Raw genomic sequence first — 24,853 nt, 5'->3', positions numbered from 1 at the left:
AAACGTTTGGATTTGGTGAGGGGCAGGTGAGGGATATGTGTCTATGTCCTCGAATTTATGCTCCGGTGTGTGCAAGTGACGCACGTACATACGGAAATCCATGCTTACTCGAGTGTGAGTCAGCAAGACTAATGACTCGAGGCCTTGAGAGTTTGAGAATCGAGAAGAATTCGGCATGCGAAGGGGACACGCTCTCTGAAATTATTGCGAATGAAGATTTGGAGAAAGAGATTGGAAGACAACATCTTGCTTTGGATTATTAGAATAATTGGAGTGTTTTAGAGATTTATCAGAACTATTAAGTATTAAGTCTTAATTTTGAAATTTCAACATTAAACAAGTTGTGAAATGTACCATAATGTGTGTTTGAAATTTGTTTCGTTTTGTTAGTAATAATGAGAAGTGCAGGCAGTTAGTTTGGGTTGAACAAAATGGTGGAGGTGAAGATAAACAATAATAATTTCTCTGATTCTCGTAATTCAGAGATCATCATATTGCAAGTTTGATGGGCCTTTGGCCTCAAAAGTCAGCACAAGAACACAACAATTTTACCAAATTTGTCAGACCTCTAAAAATGAATTATAAAGCAAAATTTGTATTCAATTATTTGGTTTTTGTTCTTACTTTAACACATCTCTAGTTGGAAAGGTATGGGAGAAAAACCGCGCGGTCAAACACAGAGCAGACTAATATTGAAAAGCCTTTAATTTCAATTAACGTCAGAATCAGCTGACTTAAGTCAAAGAAATGACGGAATTCAGTCAAACAATAACAAATTTGAAGTAATGTGCTCGTGTAATGCCGTTTTTCTACATTTTTAAACTATGATTAAATCCCGTGGCTCTGTATTAAAATCAATCGGCTGTCGATATTCCAGTCTATATTCTCCAGAGTCTATTTTTAGTGAGGAAAATGTTAAAAAAACGGTGGCCAAATTCTCGTCCATGAAGGCGATAAGGATGATCCCTCACCAACCAACCAAGCGCGCTGGCGTGTTGATTCCGCTTTGTCTCATCGACGGAAAGGTGGAGGTACTGTACACCCTTAGGGCGGCAAATTTGAAATCCCACCGCGGTCAAGTGAGTTTTCCTGGGGGCATGCAAGATGTGACTGATAAGAATTTGGAAGAGACTGCATTGAGAGAAACTGAGGAAGAACTGGGCATCGAAGGAGATGATATTGAAATATGGGGTAGTAGCAATGTGATAGTAACTAAACAGGAAACTGATGTAACCGCTGTAATTGGCAAGATAAAAGGCGAGTACAAAACCCAAAGACTCAAAGTTAACCCTTCGGAAGTTGAAGATGTTTTCACAGTTTCCCTTGAAGAATTATGCAAGCCCCAAAATATAGGATACACACAATTTAGAGGTGTTTTTGCCTCTATGCCGGTTTTCCTTGGTGGGAAATTGAGAATCTGGGGACTTACAGCGCTCTTAACTCATCGATTTTTAAGTAGCTTACTACCCCATCAGGCATATTCCCATAACATTAAACATGTGCACCTTGTAAAGTCAGTGACTTCCAGACACACCTCAAGGTAAGACAGGACATTCTAGTTTAGTACCTACTATGGTTATGTAAACAATTTTATTTATTAACTATTATTTAAAATTGTTGTGGTAATTGTTTTTGTTGTATTAGATCAAATTTGACAATATAGTTTTATTTATGTTATGAGGTTAACAAGTTTTTATTTTATTAACATATTACTGTTCAGTGCCTAGTCAAATATGTAGGTACCTTATTTTATCGACACACTTGAAATTCAGAAACCTTAGTAAATATTCAGTTATAGGCAGATATAGACAAATTGAATGAAAATAATGGAAAAATAAGGTAAAGTCTAATAGTAGTGTAAGATATTTGTGAGTGGTCTTCTAAGCTGGTTTCTGAATTTCTATTTTGTGAAAGTTCAGGTTAAGAGGGAAGTGATATCAATTTTTGCTGCTTGATTAAAAACCTTATTCACATGTTATTTTCTTTGGCCTATGTGTAGTTGTTTTTAACTTTTTATTATAATCTGGTTGGTAAAGATGGTGTATATCAATGTATACATATGCAGAGTATATTTTTTCTTTATGTAACTGTGAAGAGCAAGCCAAAATAAATGATACCTACTTTCTCAAGGATAACATTTTTCAAGTATACCCATCCCTCTTATTTCAGTACGAAAGCGCGAAGAGGAGATCCAGAGGAGAAACAAAAATATTTAATCTGAAATTTTATTTATTTTAATCAAAGATATGCCACTGTGCAATATTTGAAACTGTTTATAAAAGACATTAAAAGTGAATATCATCAAAAACAATTATTATTTGGAAGGCTGTTTACAGGTCAAATGCTATTGCACAGCAGCATTTGATCGGCTACGCGAAAAACCACATTTAAGTGGCCTTCCCAATAGCCAACCCATAAATACATACATAAGAATAACGAATTAATGATATACCTTAACATAGCAAATATACTGCTTACAGCATGTAAAATACTTCTGAAAAAATAAATCTTAAATAACGAGGTTCTTTCTGAAAAAATGTCAAAAATTAAAAATATGAAGCTTCTTTTGCTTAATAGCTATGTTGGTAATAGTGATTGGGAACGTTTTATTCAGTTAGTATACCGGGCGAAACGGAACGATCTCAGTAGTAAAGAACTTCTAAATTCGATAAGAATAAAGTTTTTTGTCTAGACCTCCATAATAAGACGTCAGTAACTGAATATGGGTTGTCCATGTGGAAGGTGACGTTCACGTAGATTTTACGTTATTTTTATAAGACAACGTGATATCAACATACAATACAAAAGCATACCAGGGGCAAAAAAATTGAAGTTTTCTATGGTTCGTTTATGTTGACACAATCGGACTGCAATCAATATTTATCACCCGGTACACAAAAGAATTGAAAACATTATATAAAATAACGTTAGTTTTAGCATGTGAGGAAAAATTTAACTGCATTTCCGTTAATTACCTACTACTGCAACTTTGCGGAAATACCGTCAAATTTTTCCTCACATGTCCAATCAACCGTACAAACACTTCCTTGTTAGTTTTAGCCTTGCTACCACCATAAGAACATATGCAACCTACGGAAAACAGGAAAATTTCCAACGAACCGAAAATTGCAATACATCTTCATTTAGTATTTCCATGATTGTATCATATCAGAAATATAATATGTAAACAAATATTTACACCAGGGTTTTTCCGCCTTCACGTGAACTTATAATGCCGATTGGTATTTTCGACCAGTCCTTTCCTGTTATACTACTCCATAACAATCGACCATTTCTTCAATAATAATAACTTACATAGAAAATACTACAAAATTCCAACAAAACAAAAAAATACTGCAAAAGCCGCCAATTTTAGCTCGTATTGAATAAATTTCGCAAGTGGCAGTTAAATAGGAAAGTAGGTAATCCAACAAGGATCAAACTATCAATGTTCTGTTAACTTTGACATTAGGCCACAGAAACCAAGAATTTGGCTAACATTTCCATGATACTTCTATGGAATTAGCTTCTAGTTAATGTTGACAGCACATTAATAATCGATCGATCCCTAAACAAAATCTAGCTTTAGCTCGCCGAAACTACGAAACATGATTGTGTTAGAGCTTCATATACAAAAAGTGTTCCTTAACCCTTTACTGCTGTTAATCACTCGCAGAAGCACGAAAAAGCATAAATTTTGACTCTAACAAGGATCAACAAATAACGCACATCTACTGCAGTTAACAGCAAGATTGACTTGCGAGCAACCAAAGTAGATGTCAAGCGTTAAACTAAAGTGACAAGTGAAATATCTTTATGAGTCTAAAATAGGAATGGAGGTCGTGAAGACCGGCATTTCCAGTTCTATTCTGGCGGTTGTTCGGAGGCCCAGTTGGTTCTTAATGTGACTGATAATGTCCTGATCGGCAGGGCAGCTCTGTCTGAAGGCCTCTAGTTCGTACATGTTCGTCATGTACCTGAAATTCAACGTGGTCGAACATAAATTATGAGATTCTATGACATTTCAAGAATTACAGAATAGGTGACATACTATGTTACGTAAATTTAACAGAAGTTGGAAATTCTCGAGGACTATTCACACTTGGTTTGCTGCGTGGATAATGTTAAAAAAAAACCGTTAGCAGCTACCCTGAACGAGAAATATCGTCCAAAGATTGTATCAAAACAGTGTCTTTAGTTATCATGCACCATGTTATGAGGTTCAAAAAAAGGGGTAGGGCTTTATTCACCACCCCATTGTAGATAAATGACAATGACAGTAGTTGACAGCTATTTGACAATTTTGGCAAAATTTGGCCCACAAAATTCCTACAAATCGGGGCTACTTAAACGTACTTACGTCGTATGTCCACATTTGTAGCCAAATAATCTGATGACGAATTACGCCCGAATTTCAAACCTCGTAAAGTACCACTCACCTCCACAAACCGGTAAATTTGGTGGGAATTTCGAACTTCCTAAAGGCCTTAGCACCAATCCTAATATGCTGCAATCGTGGCATCAATTCGCAATCAAAGCAGGACATAGTATCACCTAAAAATTACCGCTGGTTAGTTCAGGTCAATTCAGGTTATTTCAACTTAGTAAAAAATCAGACGGAAAAGTTTTAATTTCTGTCAATGCCGGTCAGCATCAGATAGTGACCAAAGTGACATCAACAATAGTTAGCACCGGGGAGGTAGCTGTCGGGGGTAATAGCGATTAAAGTGCAAAATGCACTTTTTCAAGAAAACTCACTGATATGCAAAATTATCTATTAACTTTGGAGCACGAATGCCGAGCAATTACCGCTGCAATTTTTCGATAATTGCATTCCTCAAATGGACAATTTAACATATGAAGGAAATATCCGGGTTAATAATACTTAAGCAAAGTAGGAGCAATCAGCGAATATCGCACAATAGACTGGCGATTTTCGATATAATTTTAAACTAAGGAATGGAATCCGGAGGAAATGTAAGGAATTGTTGAAGATGGCAAAACCTCAATAGCAAGTGCCACTCGGACACCTTGTCGTTTTCGATCACAGTCCCATTAAGACCGATCGTTTTGAATCTATCACCATTTTTCTTGCGCCACTCGTATAGCTGTGAGGTGTAAACATTAGGGCTTAATTATGGAGAATTGTGCGGACGCGTGACGCAGAGAAATTGTGAAAATTCACTATCGAAATGGTGAGTTTCGCGGAGACGATTCGAAAATATCGTGGATTTTTCCCAGTACAATGGTCTGATTAACTGAGAAATTTTATACGTTTAGATCGGTTCAAACCTAGAAGAGACCAGCCCATGATCGTGCAGTACAGTCTAATGAAAACATTGCGACAATGTTGACCAAAATCCTTCCACCTCGATTCTGCATCGTTCTCGGCAATTGGGAATTTCATGAAACAGTTGACAGCGAATTTGAACTAAAATTGTACATTTGCAAGCTTACAAGATTAAATTGACCCAGTATTTAAAGCTACCAGACCACGCACAGCGTGGAATATTCACAGAATGGATGTCATAGCTATAGCAAGTGAATGGGATTTTTTCGGAGAAAATCACCATTCACTAGTTCAACGTTGATCAGAGAGTAAAAGTTGTTTCTTTACTACGGCGCAAAAGTGCTGTTTTCTTCCCTCAAACGAAAGAGGAAAGTTGTTTTTTATGCAGGTCGAGGTAAATAACTGATGGATAAGACACACTGTATAATGCGTAAACCTGATATGGTTATAAGGATATTTATCTGGTTCGTGATATCATTTAATGTCTACTCGCAGAGAACTACCAAGTTCAATATTTACCACATCCTGAAGATTAATAATTGTTAACAAACAAATATTTGTTTATGTACCGTCGAGGTAACGTTTGCTTAGCAAAAATGTAAATAAAATATTATAAATAATAATAAATATAATATAAATATAATATATTTAAATAATAAAATATATATTGTAAATAAATAGTGAGGTCAAGTGTTCAGTGTGGTTTTTATTCCTTTAAGGCAACAAAAGCCAGATTCTCAGAAAGTGCAAAAAAATGTTTTAAATGCTTTTTAATGGTACTGGGTGTTCAGTGATTTAAAGATATATATATCAATTGGTTAAACGCGGAATTTTCCACTTCTTTTGTAGCTCGTTTAAGCAGCCAGCTATAGCATCGTCATATTCCCATTATTGTCGGGTGGAAGGTTTACATTATGTATTACAATTTGAGTGTAGACATAAGTTACTTGCAGTTTCGAGACGAATAATACACAGAAAGAATAATTGATGACGTGATATTTAACGCGCCTGAGCGTTTATATCATATTATTAGAGAGAACGACGTTGTTCTGATTTGGCCATTTTCATGTAGAGAAATAGGGTTTTAGTATAGGGTGTCCCATTAAGGCCGATTATTTAAAAAACTGAAACAAAAAGAACGCATTATTTATTTCAAAAGTTTAGATGTTTTTATTGTAATAAAGAGTATAAATATGGAGGTTATTGATGGAACACAATATCCGATAAATGGCCCTCTCGTGATTGATCGCACTCGTTGATTCTTTTGCCGAAAATTTCAATGACATCTTGGCATAGAGCGGCTCAATTTCATCAATGGCACGTTGAATCTCGCCTTTCAGTTCAGGAATTATTCTTGGGTTATTTCCCTTGGGTACCTTCCCTTTCAAAAAACCGCAAAGAGAAAAATCCAACGGCCTCAAATCGCACGATCGTGGCGGCCACATCACATCGCCGCGGCGCGAGATAACTCTCCCTTGAAATTTCGTCTTTAATAATTCTATTGCTTCGTTTTGCTGTATGGCAGCTCACGCCGTCCTGTTGAAACCACACGTCTGTGAGATCCATTGCAGTAATTTGAGTCCAAAAGAAGTTGTTTAACATTTCATGGTAACGTTCTCCGTTGAGAGTGATCGCATTGCCAGCGGTCTAATTACTCCGCCGATCCAAAATACACACGAAACAGTGGTTCGTGGCGAACGCGTGGGTCGTTGAAGGGTCAGTTTTGGATTCTCAGCTTGCGAAATGCGACAATTTTATTTGTTGACATATATGTAAGTTGAAAATGCGCCTCGTCAAAGAAGAACGTTTAGGGAAGAAAAGTATTTTTCTGCCAAGCCACTATATTGGTGCGTATGGTGATGCTAAAAAACCGACAAAAACAACACATACAAATAACTATTGCTTCTTTGCGATTAGTCGACACTTAGCACGGTTCGACTCTAATGCACAGTTGCAGGATATCGATAATTTTCTAGCCCTCATTCAGTGCGTGCTATACATATTTTTGTCAACGGTCGTGGGAAAAAGATTTAACGCACGCATGTCAATAGCCTCAGCTTGACAACCAGCACGAAGCCTTTTGACATTGACACTTTCCTCTATTTTGTTATGCCCGGTATAAAGCAGAGAAATTCAAATCAAAACGTTTAGATGAGACACCCTGTACTGACGTAACTGCAATTATCTTCATTGAAGCAGAAATACGCATAGAGAGGGATATAAAGGCGGTTTAATTTTACATTTTAGTGAAAAAGACTGCCTTACCTGTTAGGAACCTCGTTCCCCTTTTGACAAGGAAGTCATTGATCCTTTCTAGATGGGACAAAAGAGGTTGGCTAGCTTCCTTCGTGTCCGGTGACTCGTATTTGGTTACGTACATTTTGAATTTAGTATACAAATTTTCAATTAAAGTTGCTACTTCCTTGTCCTGAAAGAGAAAAAAAACGATATAATTCATCGTAAATAAATTAAAATATGCACACAAACTCCGATATTAATTAAAACTATGCGGTTCACTTAGGCCGACAAGATGCGTTTCGAGATGGTGATAAAATACCATCGCTACATGCATTGTTCCTAAACAGAACTAAATCATTAACGCCTCAAGTCATCCACCAATTTGTGTCTATTTATTTACATTGAAAATGCAAATTTGATTGCGTTATATCGGCTGCAAGCTTGACTGCAAGCGTGTAATATTTCGGTTTTCTGTTATAGATTTATCTGATAATGGCGAGAGAGTAACAATAAAATAATGAAAACCAAAACGAAGCAATTTCACTGCATCATTACCATGGCAAATATCTGAAGAATTGAAGTGAATCATTTTTTTTTGTAGCACTTGTAGTGATTTTCTAGTAGCGAGGTTCGCGATTAAATGGAATTAAATCCATATAGGAGTGGTTAAGGACCTTTATTTGCGAAGTAACAAATAGAAGAAAGCGAACGCATTCGAAAGGTGTAAAAAGGTACTTTTGCTGCAAACGTAAGATGGTTATTGGAGGAAATATTGGGAATGCAGCAAGGAGGGCCAGACGCGTTGAACAGAACATAGTGCGAACATTTAAAAGTAACTCAAATATTCTGAACGGTTACTGTTAACCTTCGAACAGCAAAAGGTCTTTCTAGGGCGCTTTCATGAAAGACCGTGGTGAGCGTGAAATTTTAATTGAATGAGAACCATTTAAGGGGTCAAAAAGTGCCACCACAGCTATATATTCCTGTGATGAGATTGCGCTGCGCCTGTGGGGTTTGACCCTGCGACGATCCGCGACGCGTTGCTGCACTGCATAGACTCGCACCCAATGCTTCTTAATGAGTTACGTAATAATCCCAATATTGGCAATAAAATGGTTACCGATAAAAAACACCATTGACACATTCTATGTTAATTATACGTAATGAATGATCAATTAATACCATAATTAAAGAATTATAATTAAGGTTTCGTGATAAGGCGAGGACACTGAACATTGCAAACAAAAACTACTTGGGAATTTTTCAAATGTTTACTACAGGTAGTTCTACGATGATATCCAGAAAGCCATTGGGCTCTTATAGAAACTAAATTATTTAGATTTGATTAGATGAAATATGTTGCGATGATTTCCTGCATTTTCCTGCCTCTTTTTGCGGTTTAAACACAGGGAGTACCTCGCTAAATAACGATAAGCGCGATGTGGTACTTGGAAAAAAATCAATGGCGCTGCCACATAGCTTTGAACGGCAATGTGTTCACCTCGCAAGATAACCGCACGGAAATCTAAAGGTTAATTCAATGGCACAACGATTAATCTGAATTTTTCAAGTCTATCTTTTGAAATGATTACAACCGGTTCGATTTTCGGCACGAAAACGAAGGTAAAAGGGCGCTTAAAAGCATTGAAATTGAAAGCGTAGTGTTTCGTCACTATGGGCATCATCAGAAGCAAAATGGACGGTTAAGATGTCAATTAAAATATGCCCACAAATACATCCGCAAGTGGGACCATTCTCTAATACTTCCATAATAAAGACTGAATGCGTGACATACGTGGCAGTAACAGTTGACCCTTTTCACCTTTTTCATAATAAAAAAAGGAAAATTTTCAAGATATTTATTAATCAAACATTTTGAAATATCGCTCCCTGAATTCTCCTCTAAAATTTGACCGAGCAGGTTACCGCTATAGGCCGACGAATTCTGTGTCTGATGATCGCTCTTAGGAGCGAAACGCTGGCAATTCGCTCAATCAAAAAGATTAATTAAAACTGACAAAAAATATTTCCTATTTTTACCGCATCCAAAAGACTGAATCTACTAACCTGGACGAACAAATTATGCCCACCAGGCACGGACTTCATAATATGCCTCTCAATTTTTTCGTTTTCCAAAATAGCCATGCCTCGGTCGATCAGGATGGGCGGTGGTGTGGCTTCAAAGTTGGTTCTGAAATCGGGCGGAGGCTTCTGCATATCCACTGTCGTCACCTTGAGGCTGATGGTCTTCAACTCGGCCAGCAGGTACAATTCCATGAAGTATTCCTGGCAGAAGAGACAAGCACCTTTGCGACGCCCATCGATGGTTGACGCCTGATATAAGGGATGCTGATTAGATTTTGAAAATATGTGATGAGCTATACATATTGAAGGTAAATGCTACTTCGGCTTATTAAAAATCGTTGGGTGCCATGGAAACCAATTATCTTGCTTTGGTATAAATAGGGGACAGAGATAGCTGTCAGATTTGACGCATTAATGAGGTTATAGATCTGACAAGTGTCAAATTTTCAACTTCACTCATATGTCAAATTCGGGTGGTATCACTGTTATTTATACAAGGACAAAACAATCTGTTGATTCGTGGATATGTATGAGCCACGTGAAGGAAGGCACGTCTTAAATAATTTCATTTGTTACCAGTTATTAGTCATACCGTCGTCATACATATTGCCAGAAAATATCTAAAACGTAATCTGAAAATCCACTTCATATCAATCAAATGAGAGTAATGCATGTTTGACATTCCCGCAGTATTTCGCTTTTGACCATCTCCTGCTATAGGTCTCACATGCTTGACGGCGAAAAGCGAATGGCTTAATCATCGTCGTATTTTTATGGTCCACGGACTACAGCGTTTTTTGTTTAACGATCACCTCTTGGAACAAATGAATTGAGAACTATCGATGATTCTGAGCAATATGAACGAATACCATTTGTGGTGGAAAAAGCATGAGTGCGGAAAAAGCATATAATGCGTGCTTAAAGGTGTACGTAAATTGTAAAAACTGGACAGTTTTTGTTCGTGTACATCGAAGATATTCAATATTTAAGGTTTCGCTCTAAATGCTCTGTTGAAATCTAACTAGAATCGTGGAGTATGGATAAACGTGGCGGTGTTTCAAGCTGAAACTGGCACCTGGAAAGATTTCTGCAATCTAAAAATTCTCCAAAACGCATCTATCTGTTAAATTTAATTCACTAACAATTTCCCCACGACGCGTTCTCGTCATTTGCTTGCAAAATTAATTACTTTTACATTGGCTCTCCTACATGGATTACCAACGCCTTAAGCCCTCCGAATGACGGTTTTATCTACAGCCATCGCAACAAGAAAAGCATTGCCTTTATCACCTTAGCAATATTATTTGCAGCTTCAGTCATTCTGGGATACGTTCACAGTAACAATATCGGTGGGAGTGTTATCTCCAAACCCAATATTTATATATGGTCGAGGATAGGTCATTGCTATTTTTAATAGCATGATCACTTGGTTGGGATTTATTCGATCGTTTAATTATGAGTAACTTATTGTTACACTTGCCCGGCTTACACGTTTCATTATTACGGCGATTACGGGAGTAGCGCATATTGAGAAACACCTTTACGGATCCTAATCGCATGTGAGGTCATGCTTGTGTACTAGACCTGCGATAAATAATGGATTTATCCGGAATAGACAGTTTAATAGTATAATGAACATAGTCCTGTGTTAGCAAATCAAGCTGAAAACTCCATAGTCTAGCAGTAACTGCAGGAGAAATGATCACCGTTAATCAGTTTCTGTAACAAACTAGTTAGCTGTAATAAATTAGTTATTACCTGAAACGTACATAAATAATGCATTCCATTAAATACCATAATTAGAAACCCATAATATTTATGAGAAGGCAATTTGGGGCCCGAGCAATAAATTACTATCGACTTCTTTCATTAAGCTTTCATCGAGCGTTATAGTCGCACCTACAGTGATAGTTCAAATACTGCAACATGTAAATCAACCGAATCCTCCCCAAAATTAACAAATAACAGTTTGAGTAATATTTCGTGTTGCAAAACAGAGGAGCAGTCACCTTTCAATGATATTTATATTACCTGAAGGTATACCTAAGGTGTGCTAAGACCATGACACCTAAAAGATACATTCCGGCGAAGTTTAAAAATTTAGGAGTGATCACCGTGCATTTACTCGAAGCCAAAAGGAATGGAGGAGACGTTGAAAATTGCTAAAACTTCTTTAAATGGTAAGCTGAGATTGAATTGAGACGCGTGGAGTCTAAGGCCGATGAAAAAGACACATTGCAGGGATTTAAACGTTGATGTGGTCGGAAATATGATTGGAGATATGGCAAAAGAGGAAGTAGTTGTACTGAGACGTGTACCCTTACGGACTAATTGGGTCATTTAATAACCAAATACTGTGTGGGAATGTTTCTTATTAGACACGCTTCGTTACTTTTAATTACGGGGTTACACTCAAGGGGCAAATCAGTATCCAAAATCTGTATGTAGTTCAAACTCGTGGCCTTGTACAATAATTGCAGTCTCGACTTCGACACTTGTGCATACACACACGCTTTAGGTCCCGATTTCCTGAATTTCTCGCTATAAAATTAAAGTTTCACGTATGAAATTCTCTTCTGAGTTTCTAAGCATCGCTTAACGTTCGAAAATTCACTTTATGACTCTTGAGATGCAATTTCTGTTTTTGAAGGGAAATATCGAGAGGTTCTATCGACTACGCTGAAAAACTATAAAATTCCAGGCTCTTCCAGGCAAGAGAAATAAAAACAAAAGATATTTTTTTAAATTTTGTTGTTTCATTAAGAACATGAAAAAATCATTTAAACAAGTGCAAAACATCCCATGGTTAGTTCAGGTTGATTGGTATTTGAGAATACTGAACGTCAGGGTCTCTAGGTATCGCGAAATCACACTAAATTCTCGAAAAATAATTTGGCAATATTATTAAAGGATTCATTGTACAGCTACGACAATTGATAATTTATTTAAAGTTTTAAATTGATTTTTTTTAAATGATCGCAGACAGTAAAAAATAAATAAATATAAAGTAAATAATTTTTTAATTTTTTCTGTATCAGGAAGGATCATTAAGTAAAAGTGAATTTGAAAAATGCCATTTTGGAGCTCCCACACTTTATTTTCTTATGAAAGTACCTGCATTGGGAATATGTAGAATATTGCAGGACGGTTCTCGCCGGGATTCAAATCTAAAAATTTATATACCTACATAGTTCTAATCTTGTTTTTTTTTTTGAAAAACTTCCACCATTCAGACCAGACAATTCCAAATATATCACAATAATTGAAAAAAATCCTCATGTTGGCACATTTCCCAAAAATGTATAATTCCTATCATGCACTTTCGTCCAGTCATGAAAAATCTTCCGCAGCTTTTACACCAACGAACGGATTACATATTGCATATTTTGCATATTCAATAATATGTATTACTTCTACATACATTTGCAATGTAGGCAACAGGTTACTATGCCAATATTTGCTTTTTAAGCATCATGTTGAATACCGAGTGGCATCAATAGAATGTACCGTGGATAAACAAGTTAACGAACTCAAACCTTAAGTTTCTACATATATTGCATTTTCTTATATAAATCCTTAAATTTTTCATAATTTCTATAGCCCAACAGAGGCAGTGATGCACACAGACCAGAAATCATTGATTGCCCAATTTTATCGGTAAATGATAAAACAATATGTGTGTATTACTTACTTCACACTCATTGTACCTGCTGGATAAACTCCAAAGATTCCAAAGTGTTTCTCGTAGATACTAAATTGTCTATTCAGCTCGTGAGGAGTCTATATCTACAATTGCATTATCTTTCACTCTCTTATCAGCAGCACAAAATACTTGAAATGATTTAATTAATGGTTAATACGGACCAGTAAGGGTCCTCTTTAAATGCCATTTATAAGGGGGTCGTAAAACAATGGTTGTTACATTCTAACAACTATCAGCTTATAAGCATTTTGCCTTATTTTTATATGAGTCGCATTACGTAATTAACTAAAAAAAAAGACTCTAAAATCTTATCTATGAAGAGTCCATCGTTTAATTACTACTCGATAGTTCATTTTATCATTACGTGCATATTCCGGTACTTACAGCACTCAATTAAAATGTTCACCTGCAGGTTTGAAACGCTAAAATTGCAGATAACTGGACCGATGTAAATTAAAATTAATATAATAGACATAATTAAAATATCTGTGTTAATGACATTCGTTTACCGTTTTGCGGCCACTGAGAACAAAATAAAATATTTCTAACTGGCGAATTCCGTTGGGAGCAACCAGCTCTTGCAGAGTGTTTCAACAAGCTTTGGATCATCTAAGTTTCGTTTTTAACTCTGTAGGTTTTTGATTTGCTTAAAGGAGCCATAAATCGTGTACCTAACGCGTCACTGGGCCAAAAATATAGCTACTACACTTCAAGCGCAATTGCCTGCTTAATAACGCTACATGCTTAATATACCGTAATAAAAACTAGTAGTTGGGTAATATACCTAAAATTAATTAAAGTTGTGTAAAGTTTATTCTCCATTTAGGAAAAAGGCAAATTTGAATATTTTGTCTATAAATAACTCCACAAGCTACTGGTGCTATAAGCTGCCAGTTTTAACTGTGTCTAATTAATTTAAAAAGCAAGAGTTGGCAGATACATAATCTTGCAATTATGCTGGAGGTACAGGAAGGAATACTATTATTTAACAAACGGTTTAAAAACAAACAATAAAGTATCACTTTCGATTCAATCTCAAACACCGGATAACTTTCACACCAAATACGGTTAACCAGAAAGCAGTACTGGAATCTTGTGTGTATTCATCACTATTACACGGGCAAAATTGCTTAAGAAGACCGCAGTTACCTGGGAAAATAAACACAAACAAGGAAATTAGCTCACGCCTAAAGACCAGTGAACTTTCCAAAAGCGACTCAGAAATGTTACTTTGTTTGAGACATTAGCGGCCATCAAAATGTTCGTATGGCACACGTAGTCGGTGGTACTTCTGATGGATTCGCAGAAACCACCTACCTGGTACGATGTTAAGTGATACTAATGGCGACAGAGAAACGAAAAAAAAAGAATCAATTTAGCAACTGAGGGGCAACCATTATCTGCTACGCGATGATGCAATGAGGACTACTTGGAACTAAACTACTTCGTAGATATTCCCACGCATTTGCAGACCTGCAGTTTAAATAGATCCAGGCCTAATCAATTTTGAATTGTTACTAAGATATTATTACGAAAATGTCAAAATTAGTTAACTGCATTCGAGGTCCGTTAGTAATTGCAGTTCCTCCACTTAACTGTCATGAGGCATAATCTGATCATGTCACAAGACTTTTGTTGACACTTCCTTGAGAGCTTTCACATGTATTTTTCAAGGCTCTAATGAAACTATTCATGTATTGCCGGTCTAGTTCCAGGCGACTAAGTTTTGAAAATTTAACAGTCACTGACTTAAATAAGTCGCGAATCATAGACGATTGTCAAGATAAGTCCGCTCACAAATTAATGGCTCTAGCAATTCTAGATTTCAGCCGTCCTTGGTTTGAGCCGACGATGAGAAAACGTTTCTTTTTTCATAATTATCAAGTCCAATACAACTTTCCATGGATTTTCCAATGAAATGGAAAATTTATAGTGTTGCAATGAGGACTTTCCGGCACTTCATGAGTTTTATCACGGTTTCTTCATTAACAGGTTCCTAGCACAGATTTACTGAGGATGCAGCTGTGGGTTGATTGTATTAATCGTACATTGCGACAGAAACACTGACACAAAGCCTGGGCATTGACCAGATTTTTGATTTCTATGGAAGCTAACTTCAAGTTAAAGTTAACCGCACATTAATAAGTCAGACCTAAAGGGGCGATTTGGATTCTCAATCGATCCTGGATACTTCACGTTAGGTCCAAGGGACTTGGAACTACAGCTTGGGATCGGTACGACTTTCTCAACTAGTGTTGAGACAAGTGCATTTAAAGCACTTTCGAACACCCACAAATAGGTGAAGTTGGGCGGTATCTCAGACACTTAATGAGGCGTGTACAAAAGATGTCGAGAAAACGATGGCATGTTCTAAGGGCAAATCGTCTAGAAATTCCATCAACGATCAAAGATTGGAAAACACAAAAGCAAGCAAGCACAGACATTAGTGGTTAACACCGGTGACGTAGAAATTCTGATAAGGAAAACAGGTCACTATCCCTTTGATTAATGAGTATGAACAATTTCATTTCGCTCGAATTTCGTGTTCATCACTTTACGCACATTTTATTCGCAAAAAAGACAGAGAATTTCAGACCAAGATTTATTTCCCCTGTTCAGTTAAAAAATCGTTGTTCACGACGGATGAAAACCGTCAGAAAAAATGAAATTTCGACCTCTAGGACGTTAACAAATTCAGTCGAATGCTCGAATTTCTTCAAGCGGTTTCTATAACACAATAAACTCTGATAATAAGAACCGTTGTTCGGTTTATCAACAGATCAAAACCGCAAGAAACGACTTTCGTTCACAGCCATGTAAACCACATCTGCTACGACGGTTCTAATGTAACCATTCCGCCTTGTAAACATAATTCACAGAAAAAACCGACCAAATGCAGCGCATTAAGCCGAAACATTTCTCCGGTATTTATGCTGAAGAAACTGATTGTTCAAACTGTTTCTGATATGGACGACCCATATAGTCATTTCTAATAGGCTTAAAACGTATCCTTAGAGAATTTAAATTGCGACACAAAAGTGTGTATCTTTGCATGCTGTGCATGAATTTTGTGTGTGTTTAAGCAGCGAAACAACATGCTGAGCTTGTATGGTGAAGGAGTCATTGTTACCATTACAAGGACAAAGAAAACTTTCCGTTTAATATAAATTCCATTGATTTTTGTTTAGAGTAAAAACCCACAAAGCAGTTAAGGCAAGTAGGAACTGCAGTTCGGAACTGATGCAACCAATAGTAAATTGAATATCAGCTTAGCCTAAATAAGTCAAGAAGTTGATTAAACAAGCACGCAAAAAAGTATAATAATCGAAAAGGAGAAAACGACTAAGAAAGCACGCCACTGAAAGTTTTCAGTATTACAGTGGATAATGGACAGATATTTGTTTATTAATTTCACGGGCAAAAAACCAATTAGTTGGCAAATTTTAATTTTAAGTTTAACTATAAAAGCGCCAAGCTAAACAGAAACGGCGACATATTTTTTAAAACGGTTATCGACCCATTCTGAGGTAGTTGCAGGGTCTGTTAAAATCTGGCCTCAATAAAACTGCATAATATACCAGTTGTGATACAAGTCTGTAAATTTGTTTTAACTGGGCGAGAAATGTAAGACATGTGAACAATTTTTGTTGAAGATCACGAGTCAAATGGGAGGCAAAAGTTCTGGTTTCTTGAGCGCCAGTCGAATTTTAACGGCGAAAAAACGACATTGTTGTTCTTCATAGAGGAGTGAGTGGTTTGGGAAGTCGCCCGTGAAAACCCTCAATCTTCGACAGAGGGTTAGGGGTTTTTCCCCGTGAAAGATTGGGTTTGGTTGATTTTTCTCTGTGGAGAATTAAGTGCTTTTCTACCCTACTTCCAGTCATTCCCACCTTACTGATTTCGCACCTAAGTATCGTTCCAGAAATTGGAATCTTCCTAAGCTCCACTGGCATTAGGATTTGAATTTGTTTTTCATTTAGTCATCACTCATGCTGGTCATTCTTAACGCGATCAACATGATCCACTTCGTGAGGGAAAAAAATTAAGTAAAAAAATCTCCCTTTCCTGATTCACCGGACATATGGGTGTGCTCTAGATGTACTTCGTTGAGGTCCCTCGTCTGTAAATCACGAATAGTAGTCATCAAACCGAAAAGCCCGGTCGACTTTTTTGAAACGACAAATGCTCTACTAAGTAATCCAATCGCCCATTTTCTATGCCGGCCCCATTTGAGGAGGTATAATGACAGTTAGAAAGTACGAGCAGATGCTCTCGTGCGTGCAAAAGAAAACCCTGATGCGGGTCATCTGTGCGTGTCGCACGATATCTCTAAGGACAACCCAGGTGTTGGTAGAAATTCCACCAATCGATCTCTCCCTGGAGGAGCGCACCACGTTCAGTGTTCTCCCTGGGGTCACGGAAGCAGAAAGGCATGGTGATAGGCGAACGACCATCCAGAAGTGGCAAACACGATGAACATGACTGGCGGACAAGGGGCAGTGGATCAAGCTACTGACCGCTGACGTAGACCTATGGACGTCGTGCAAACATAGACGCCTCAATTTCTATCTAATTCAAGCGCTTAGGACACGGCAGCTTCAAGAAGTACACCCTCAGAAAGCCCGGATTACGGGAACTGCGAAGTCGTTGATGTCGCAGAACAGTGTATTTTCTAATTCCTCTTATTCGAAGACCAGCGAGACGTGCTAAAAGAATGTGTGGGCAACCCAAATTCAACATCTCTCACCAACGAGATATTGGAAGACCAAACAACGTGGACCGTTGTAGCAATGCCATTTTTGCGATGGTTAAGGAAAAGGAGTGGGCCACTCAAGAATGATAATCATCCCGGGCCTTGAAGCAATTTACAGTTGAATCTCCAAGTCCCTCGACAGTGACGATTTATCCCCCAGGGACAGTTCCGGGTTGTTATAGACTGCAGGAAAAGGAAACCCGAGGTTTTTGGTGGATAGGCGCGATAGCGTAATCCTACGCTATTCAGTCACCACCGAAACTCAAACCGGACGTCTTCAGAAGATTTACTTAGAAACAAAAAAGGAAGAAGAGCTGAAGACACGCTGAAAATATGATGACTATAGGATAAAAGCTTAACTACTCGGGTTAATGTTTTCAAATTTTAAGAAAAAATTAAATAAAGACAATCTAAGAAACGCTATTTTCATGAACATATAAATTGCGAGTTAATTTACAATCTATACTGGATTGCAAAGATAACGTTTTATTCAGGAATTACGACCTCATCTCTCTTAATATCAGAGATACTCTAAATATTTTTTTCGTTATATCTACTGATCTAGCTCCATTGCAAAGTGGTCTAAAACAATCAATAACCTAAGCAATGCTAACTTAACACCAATAACTCCACACCACAAAATGATGAAATTTTACGACACTGCTTATACCGACTTGGCATTACAAGCCACTTGGGTGAGTCATACCGACTATAATTCCATGATGGCTTTACATGGTTTTAGTTGCACACACCCTTTCCCTTTGCAGTCTCCTAGCGGAGTCATGGTATGTCAGATTAAGAGATATGGGTGCATATGACACGTTTTTTAATCGGTCCGTCATAACAAATGAACTTTTATGAACAGGCAAATCGAGCCATGCTCCGAACCGACCTGATTTCTGCTAGAAAAGATTAGGTGTTACGAGATGTTTCCGCAGGAACAGACGTGCTTGTTAATAGATTTTGAAGTGTTCACTAATACTGGTGCAAAAGCAGATGAAGTCAGGGGAAATTCTAATTGACAATGAGTGATCTGAGCTGGTACCATCGCTACTTCGACACGTAACACAAATCTGATGGGATAGTAAAGGGAGGTCCTGAAACATCGGACGCATGTCTTGGATAAATTCATCTCTCAATCTTTTGCGAGTCGGATGCTTGATGGGAACTAGTAAATGGCTTAATCAGCGTCCTACGTTTACGGTTAACAGCGTATTGCATTTTTTTTAATGATCACCCGTTACACTCGTGAAGTCCAAGTGAATAAGTTTGCGACAATCGCTCGGTCAAACCATCCAACAAGAGGCCCGTTGGACCTCAACTTTAGGTTTTATCGGTCGTACATCTCTGCAGGTCTCGTCTCACAATTGGGCATTTCAATGACCAGACCTTTGCAAAAAGGGGCACCAAGACTCTAAAGGTGAAAATTCGGCATGCTGCCCACAATTGAATTGAGGACACATTGCCGAGAACCTCATCTGTCGCGGCGTTTAAATGCGGTGGCAACCGACATACGAAAAATACACACATGAATTGGTGGTTGTTATTCAGTCATGCACCTGTTAATTACTGACATCACGAAACACTTACACGCAGTAAATTGTGTTAATTGCCTGCGGAATGTGGGTTATCAAAGTTAGGATGTGTCTTGTTTGTACGGGTACCGTTAGATTTGGTATCAGCAGACCCAACTGGAACGCATGAAATTTATGAGCTTAAAGCCTAGACACCAATTTGTTTGCAAAACACCGAAAATACTCAGACCATTAAAACGAAAATTACACAGGTTACCGAGTAGCAGTACCTATTTGTTTCAAGTTTAAGTTAACCGTTGCTAGTACGTACAACAGTACCATTAATAATAATCAACTGAAGTAGCCATTCACAAATTTTCAATATGAAACTGCAATATCAAGGCTCTCGATTACACATAAGTGGCCTATAAGACACTTACACAATTCTCTCCTATTACGGAATGTGCAGATATATGTATTGTCAATACAGTGAACTCTCCAAGCAATATTCACCGTTTATTTACCATGTCAAGGTTACAGTGGTATGGTACTTATGGCTTGAAAGTTCTTAGGTAACCAAGGAGCATATGAGAAATAATAAGTATTCATAAATAACTGAGTAAGTAAATAGAATGTCATCAGGCATGACTCACGCTGTTTTAACTGACTGCTGCTGGTTTTAATTGTATTCGTTGAAGAGTTTTATAATGAATAAAACGAGGTATGGGATTGAAGTCACGAAAAATACGATCAGACCCTGGATTAGGTTTTTTTATTAATGCCTATTAACGCTTTCTTCCTAACAATGCTGCGTCCGGGAAGGCTCAAATGAGGGTGACAGCGGGGTAAAACACGTGTTTTAAGGCGATTACTTATTGCAAGTTTTATTGTGATTCCTGTAAAACTATTCACTTTAATTCTGGGATTAACGAGCTTTTAGACGACTTCTCAATTACTATTTTATTCGCAAGCAAGCTCTATAAGTGCTTTATGATAGCTAATCAACACCAGGTGATTATGTGACCAGTGTGAAATGTTTTTGAAATATATTGACAACACAACTTTCTCGATAACCCTTTATGCAGAATCTCACATAAAGCTGGAATATCAAACCTACAGAGTGTTTCATAATAGCATGTCAAAAATTCAGGGGATGATCTGATGATGATTTTAAGAGAAAGGATCATATGAAGATGGGTTCGTTTTCTCTCTGAAATACAAGGTTTTCCTAATATAGGTTCGTTCCGGCATTACTTATTAGGAAGAAATAAAAATTATCACCCTGTATTTCAGACAGGACGCGAAAATGGACACATGCTCACATAATTTCTTTTGCTTAAGGTCATCCACATATTCACTGCCTGAATTTTTAGATACCTTCGGAAATAGATATGAATCTCTTCTTATAGAAATGTTTCAGGAGATAACACATTTAACTTATAATTGATACATTTCCAGTATATCCGGGAAATTGTTCACGACTTTTTCTTCTAGAGTACATTACACCTGAAATTCTATAAAAAGGGGGGTAGTAACAACACCTAAAACAGGATACACATCTGATGCACATAAAATAGAACACGCATAAAAAGGATGAAGCTTCAGTAAAAACCTTGGAGCTGACTCATCTGCCGGATTAACAAATAACAAGGTTTTTTGAACACCTCAATGCTCGACAAAAGTATGTACCTCGATAGGTACATACCTTTCTTTTTATTCTCTCTAGAATTAAAATTAAAATACAATGATCATTGTCTTGAACAGTATTAGATAACAATGAAACTGAGGTACGCATATCTCCATACAAAGAGCAATTACTATTAATATGTTTTACCTTGATGACAAAATACAACAAATGTGTAATGTGCGTTGATTGCCAAATAAATGTTATTTGATGACGAATTCAATGATATTAGTAAGAACTTGAGGATTTATAAAGGAGTTTAAATTATTTGTCAAAAGCCTTTGATAAAACCCTGGATAAAACCCATATAAATAGGTATATATTCCTAAATAGATTAGGTAGGTACTAAAGACACCTTGTTGAGTTCGTTATCAATGGAAAAATAGAATAAGTCGTAAAACATTTGTTCTGAATAATTATTAATAATTATTATTAGTGTAAAAAACACACTTTCTCTATCATTGATATATTTCTGAACAATTAGTAATTTTTAAATCGAATTTAATACAGGATTAGCAAATGGGATTTTGTGTACATTTGGGATTAAAATGATTAATATGTGGATTGTAGAGCTATTTTTAAAGGCTTAGAAAGTCATTACAAATTTACCATAGCAAGGTGAATATGTCACACCGAGTGTTGAATTTTAAACCCATTCAACTTCAACGACTATGTCAATTATTGCAAAGCATGGCAAATAACATAAATCTCTGATAATTCTTACACAAATCTCATAAATCTTAAGTTGTCTAAATAATGTCGGGACAATTCAAATTTGAGGGTCTGCATAATATATTTGTAAATTGTCGGTCAACCAGCAAACAAATGAAATTATTAGTTTACTGGAAATTTGGCTAAATATAGAAGCCGCTTTTATTCCTTCGACTAGAAAATACTAGTCAATGCTGATTAATTCAGTGAATATCCCCCGTTTTTTCTTTGCTGCCTTAGCTTTGCTCATATCCCATAGCTGCATTGACCATCATCAAATGCAAAAAAAACCTTAGAAAAACCTAAACTCTTTTCATAGCATTATTTTGCAGATTTATAGAGAAATTTTGCTCACATTTCTTATTGTTATGTGCAAAATAATGCACTTACTTCAGAAGGGTAAGTATCCAGCTCGGTACTAAGGTACCTAAGTTGTAAGTAGCCAGACATGAGGTGGTATGACAAGAATCTATTTTCTAAAAGTCTTTTTCAGTCACAATTGAAACGATTTGGGCAAAAATTTTGAGAAACTGTTATAGATATAAACTAGCATATTTAACCTATCACAATGCTTACCTCTCTAGGCCTAGTTATTCCTCAATCTACCTTAATAATATAATTTTTTTTTGATTCTTGAAAAATGGAGATAATGAGATAAAATATTATGTTATGAAAGCTTCATTGGCATTTAGAATTTTTTACCATTTTTTTATCATTAACAACACAACTTATGAGCAAATTTATTTTTTTATTAGAACAGAAATTTCCTGCAAAAAATAGTTCTCTAGGATGACTTATTTTTACAATATTCTTCAAATTTTACTCACTTAATTTGTACTTCACCAATGAGATCTTCAACTAACAAAAAAAAAAAGGTTGGACTGTGAGTTGGTAAATAAATAAAATGCTTTCAAAGATATTAAAAAAAAAAAACAGAGATATTTAATTTTTTTCTAACTTAGTACCAATATTTTACCTAAGTACAAACTGGTATAAGGTGTCCCAGATTAAACATGTACACCAAAATACCTTGGAAGTATCTCCAGCATGTATTTATATCTGAATAAATCAGTAATTCTCTTCTCACCTCAGTTTTAACTATAGATTATTCTAGGAGTAATACTGGATAAGCTTTGAATTTATAATGTAAACAAACCCTAGAGTTAAGTAGCCTAAAAGATATAGGTCTTTACTAGTTCTCTGTGCAAGTCACTAAAACAAGTTATAAGATTACTACTTTAATTTTTTACATCATTTTCTACCTAAATGAGTTACTGACTGACTTACTTTATTTACCACAGAAATTTCTGTTCATATGAAGCAAATTGCTATAATTTAGTACCTTGCAGTAATTGCTTAGGCTAGTAATTAAACATTTTTAAATGCTTATGCATGCTCTTTGGTAGAAATCTTCCAGTAGCACCAGAAATGCCATAGCAAATTACTTATAGGAATGATTTGGAGCTTATACCTCAACTTATATCTTTATCCACAGCTTATCATTTATAGTTGGCAGTATGCGAGAATGAAGTTATGACATGCTAGTATACTGGCAACTGTCTAGAGGTCTGAGAACTCTAGCAGTTATTCTCTCTAAGATATCTACACATGCATTTGCATCCACATGTGAGTAAACTATCAGGAAAACCCAACAAGATAAACTCTCCCCATAACTATTTTTTTTAGTGCACTCAGTAATTCAACCACAAAATAATGTGGTGGATTCTGCTGAATATTTATCTGTGTAGGAGCATCTGAACAAACAGGAGAAAATATTTATTTGGCATAATCCAAGGTCAAACTTTAATTATGTATTGTTTTTTCCATTTTTCTTATATATAAAGTTTAATTTAAAAACATCTATAAATTAACCTGCACGAAAACACCTAAGAACCATATCCAAGATAAGAAAAAGCCACAAAAGGTACCTTTTTGCAGTTATTTTGTCACGCCCTGAGCAACACTCTGTAGAACTCCTGGTAACAATTTAGGACTTACCCGAATAATGAGCTCAATTTCTGGAACGTCGCCATTCTCTTGGTGTCCGTTTTCATTTACTTCATCCGCCATTGTAAAAGCAGTATAAATCCAGTAAATTTATATAAAAAATAGGCACTTTTAACACACAATCCCCAACCGCGTATCACGTAAATGAGGAAAATTTGACTGACTTAATTCTAGATTGAATTGAAATTTCGTGTTTCTTGACTGATTCGCTGGCCGCTGGCTAACCTAACTGACAGTGACAATGACAGCGACAGTGACAGTAAACGACATTAGTTAGAAAACTTTAAATTTATGTGGCTACATCTCGCAGACTAAATGGATATTCAACAGAGATTTCCTGGCACATCGATCGTTGCGTGTAGTGCAAGCTGTAATAACTAGATGTCTGTAAGTATGGTTGTATAGAAAGTTCTTGTATAGAAAGTATTATGTATATATTGGGACCTCAGAAACTATCATGAGTGTGATGAGACATGGTGATAGAGAAAATTTGTTAGTTGACACGAATCAAGATTGTTATAATTTTTGTTTAATTAAAATGTGATCCAAGGATTCCTGGATTATAAAGAGTGTTAGCCGACTCTTCGGTATAGTTTCCGTGGTGTAGTGGTTATCACATCCGCCTAACACGCGGAAGGTCCCCGGTTCGATCCCGGGCGGAAACATAACTTTTTTTTTCTTCTCAATAGCGCATTTTCGCTTTTTATTCGTTTTTCTTTCATCAACTTTCCCGGTCGTTGGCAGGAAATCAAATTTTAATTATTTTTCTTTCGCTCACGATTTCAGTAACCAATCTAGGATTAGATTGCATCTCAGGGTCATGTTATAGTTATAAAGGAGCAAAAGCCGAAATTCCTGCTCCTGCTGT

General features: G+C 36.6%; 2 protein-coding genes and 1 non-coding gene across 3 annotated transcripts; 2 read left to right on the top strand and 1 right to left on the bottom strand.

Annotated features, from left to right (window-relative positions):
* Positions 1-684: 684 nt before the first annotated feature.
* Positions 685-2,207, top strand: LOC136414191 (mitochondrial coenzyme A diphosphatase NUDT8). Its single transcript, XM_066398063.1, has one exon. It carries the CDS (start codon positions 825-827, stop codon positions 1,542-1,544), a length of 720 nt encoding a protein of 239 aa, XP_066254160.1. The 5' UTR covers positions 685-824; the 3' UTR covers positions 1,545-2,207.
* Positions 2,208-2,211: 4 nt separating this feature from the next.
* Positions 2,212-24,219, bottom strand: Clic (chloride intracellular channel protein 5). Its single transcript, XM_066398048.1, has 5 exons — positions 23,977-24,219; positions 9,596-9,862; positions 7,556-7,718; positions 4,440-4,554; positions 2,212-3,977 (listed from the first exon to the last, which is right to left on the bottom strand). Exons 1-5 carry the CDS (start codon positions 24,046-24,048, stop codon positions 3,815-3,817), a joined length of 780 nt encoding a protein of 259 aa, XP_066254145.1. The 5' UTR covers positions 24,049-24,219; the 3' UTR covers positions 2,212-3,814.
* A 358-nt stretch (positions 24,220-24,577) lies between these two features.
* Positions 24,578-24,650, top strand: TRNAV-AAC (transfer RNA valine (anticodon AAC)). Its single transcript has one exon. It is a non-coding gene; the product is annotated as a tRNA-Val (tRNA).
* Positions 24,651-24,853: the final 203 nt, after the last annotated feature.

The sequence above is a fragment of the Euwallacea similis genome, chromosome 1 (genome assembly GCF_039881205.1).
Source record: "Euwallacea similis isolate ESF13 chromosome 1, ESF131.1, whole genome shotgun sequence".
Taxonomy (NCBI): Eukaryota; Metazoa; Arthropoda; class Insecta; order Coleoptera; family Curculionidae; genus Euwallacea; species Euwallacea similis.
Note: the sequence above shows the minus strand (reverse complement) of the source record. Positions and strands in the feature narration are given on the sequence as shown.

What these genes read in the sequence shown, in the direction of transcription:
- LOC136414191 (XM_066398063.1), top strand. Translation starts at nt 825, where the DNA reads ATGATTAAATCCCGTGGCTCTGTATTAAAATCAATCGGCTGTCGATAT.
- Clic (XM_066398048.1), bottom strand. Translation starts at nt 24,048, where the DNA reads ATGGCGGATGAAGTAAATGAAAACGGACACCAAGAGAATGGCGACGTT. An exon ending in AAATTGAGCTCATTATTCGG is followed by an intron (nt 9,863 to 23,976) that starts GTAAGTCCTAAA and finishes CCCTTATATCAG; the next exon opens with GCGTCAACCATCGATGGGCG. An exon ending in GGGAACGAGGTTCCTAACAG is followed by an intron (nt 4,555 to 7,555) that starts GTAAGGCAGTCT and finishes GGTAATTTTTAG; the next exon opens with GTGATACTATGTCCTGCTTT.